The sequence below is a fragment of the Athene cunicularia genome (genome assembly GCF_003259725.1).
Source record: "Athene cunicularia isolate RWA chromosome 6 unlocalized genomic scaffold, athCun1 chr6_part2, whole genome shotgun sequence".
Lineage (NCBI taxonomy): Eukaryota > Metazoa > Chordata > Aves > Strigiformes > Strigidae > Athene > Athene cunicularia.
In genome coordinates this window covers 8,193,613-8,195,976 of record NW_020799106.1, presented here as the reverse complement: position 1 = coordinate 8,195,976, position 2,364 = coordinate 8,193,613, and the positions used below count along the sequence as shown (strand labels likewise).

General features: G+C 48.2%; 1 protein-coding gene across 1 annotated transcript in view; it reads right to left on the bottom strand.

Moving 5' to 3' along the window:
• Positions 1–2,358, bottom strand: part of CISD1 (CDGSH iron sulfur domain 1) — a 12,644-nt gene extending 10,286 nt beyond the window's left edge. The window contains exon 1 of the mRNA XM_026851835.1: positions 2,322–2,358. Within this exon, the coding sequence (XP_026707636.1) occupies positions 2,322–2,352 (31 nt within the window). The 5' untranslated portion in view covers positions 2,353–2,358. The remainder of the gene's footprint in view (positions 1–2,321) is intronic.
• Positions 2,359–2,364: the final 6 nt, after the last annotated feature.

Genomic DNA, 2,364 nt, shown 5'->3' with positions numbered 1-2,364 from the left:
AGAACAGCAACAAGCCAATGCTGGAAATTCTATTTTCTTCTATATTCTTTGGACATATCCTAATGAACAAGAGATCTGATTCACAGAGTTTCTCCTCTCCTCTCTCTAAACAGATAGAATATTACTCTGGATGTTTCCAGATCTAGGCTACAGAGGTACTTTTAGTACCTACCAGAGCACTCAAACAGATTTTATCTGCAGGAAGAACATGCGTTTACCATCTGCACTGACAAGCACATGAAACTGAGATGGTCTTGGCTCTGCCAGGAGTATGCGATCCTCACTACCACACAGATCAGTTTACTTTACAGGAACTGGCAGCAACCTGGGGGATAGCTGCACCCCTACAAAGGTAGTCCAAGAAAGTCCTAAGAGGCAATTTTCAAGTTACCTCTACTGCTTAAAAGACGTCCCTGTTATTTTAAAGTCAGCTACAGAGTATTAAGTCCAGACATGAAAATCTGTTTGGGTTTTTTTTGTCTTCAGAAATGCTTACAACTTTCAAGTGTTGTTCTCCTCCTTTTGTTGCAATGAAGAGGCTATTATCATCCAAGAGTTGTTTGTGACACTGCAGTAGTGTAACTCTCCACAAAAAAAAGGCCACCTTTCTCCAAGCCATGCTTGGAGAAACAGAACACTCACTTACTGAGGAGTCATCCAGGATAACTGGCTGCACAGAAAGCCAAACCGTAGAAGCCAACTGGTCAAGCAGATACAAGTCACTTGTACTTCACAGCATCCACAAGAAATGAGTTTATGACTGACAAGCTTGATTTAACCTAAACCATAAGATAAAGAGGCTACCCGGGGGAGCTAGTTGTATCTTGCCCTTAAACAGCCAAAGACAAGTCACCATGATCAGATCTGTGGTCAGCGTGCAGTCACACCTGCAAACAATGACGTTACTCCCAACAAAAAGCACTAGCTGCACTCTTCAGTGTTTTCCAAAGGCTAACCTTTCAGCACATCTGCACACCAATATACACTGAAGCAATTAACTCTCCAATTACTGTCAGGAATTAGATCCCACAAAAACACAGGAAGCTTCAGGTGTCTAGTTTTCTCTAGGGAAAGAGGCATTAGGATGACTTCCAGAATTCATCAGCCTGAGACACACACAAGCTGAAGAAGAGCTGCGACCTGCCAGTCTCCAGGTGATGATCAAGTTTAATCTTAACAGAAATCATATTAACCACATGCTGCCGCCTCCTCCTAAACAAAGCACCCTCCAGACTGCTCTGATCAGCTGTTCCCCTGCCTTCGTGGAATAAGGAGAATTTTTTCAGTTTAATTAGGAGCACGTTCTTCTCCCTCCCCCACAAACTAAGTTTTCTTCTCAATTCCTACTGTGTAGAAACTAATTCTTGCAAGTTTATAAGTGACAGTAAACTCCCGTTGGGAACGCAACCTGGCTGCAAGCTATTACCAAGCCATCCTCAGGGCTTTGGTTTGCTTACTTTAACACGCACAGCCTTCCAGTGATGCCTTTGTCAACATTCTCTGTACCAGCAGCATACACACCACCCACCTACCCCCAATCTATCTGGATGAAGTACTCTGATTTAAGAGCATAAATCATGAGCAGCTCTGCAACTGGAAACCACAGCCATGCAAGTGAAGTTCAATTTTTAGAGGAAATCAGATAATTCAGCTCTCCACTCTGCCCTTCATCCTGCCCGGTTGCCCAACACCATTTAAAACACACAACTCTACTTCAGGCATAGATCAGGTCACTCATTACATTGTGCAATCATCACCGTTATGCCTACTGTACAGTACTGGCCTTTAAGGATAAATCAAAACCAGAGAAAGCTACAGGCTTTCATTAAATTTACAGCCGGCAGCCTCACATAAAGTAGGAAGTCTGAACAAAGGCAAAGCCCGACAGCGAAGCGGCAAGGAGAAAAGCAGAAATAAAACAGTAGTGCCTGAAACAGGCATCCCTCCCCATCACGAATAAAACCTGTCGGGAGGCCAGAGCCGGCTCCAAGGGCCGAAATGCACTCAAGGGCCTGGCGCGGAGCTCAGCGTCCTCCAGGCCTTCACACAGAGTGCAGCCGAGCCGAGAGGGACCTCAGGGACTGCAGGTCAGACCGCCGACCCTCCCCAACCGGCTACGGGGGGCGGATTTTATTCAGGCACGCGTCTACCCAGCCGCCACCCGCCATTTTGTCCCCGGGGGTCCAGCGGCACGAGAAAGGGGGAAGCGGGGGCGGAACGACGGAGGACAGACAGGACACGGACCGACACCCTCCCCTGCCGCCCTTTCCCACCCCCTCGGCCGGCACACGGGTCCCCGCGGCCGCCCCGCCCGCCCCTACCCCGCACAGCGGAGTTGTGCCCCGGCCCCATGGCTCCCGCTCC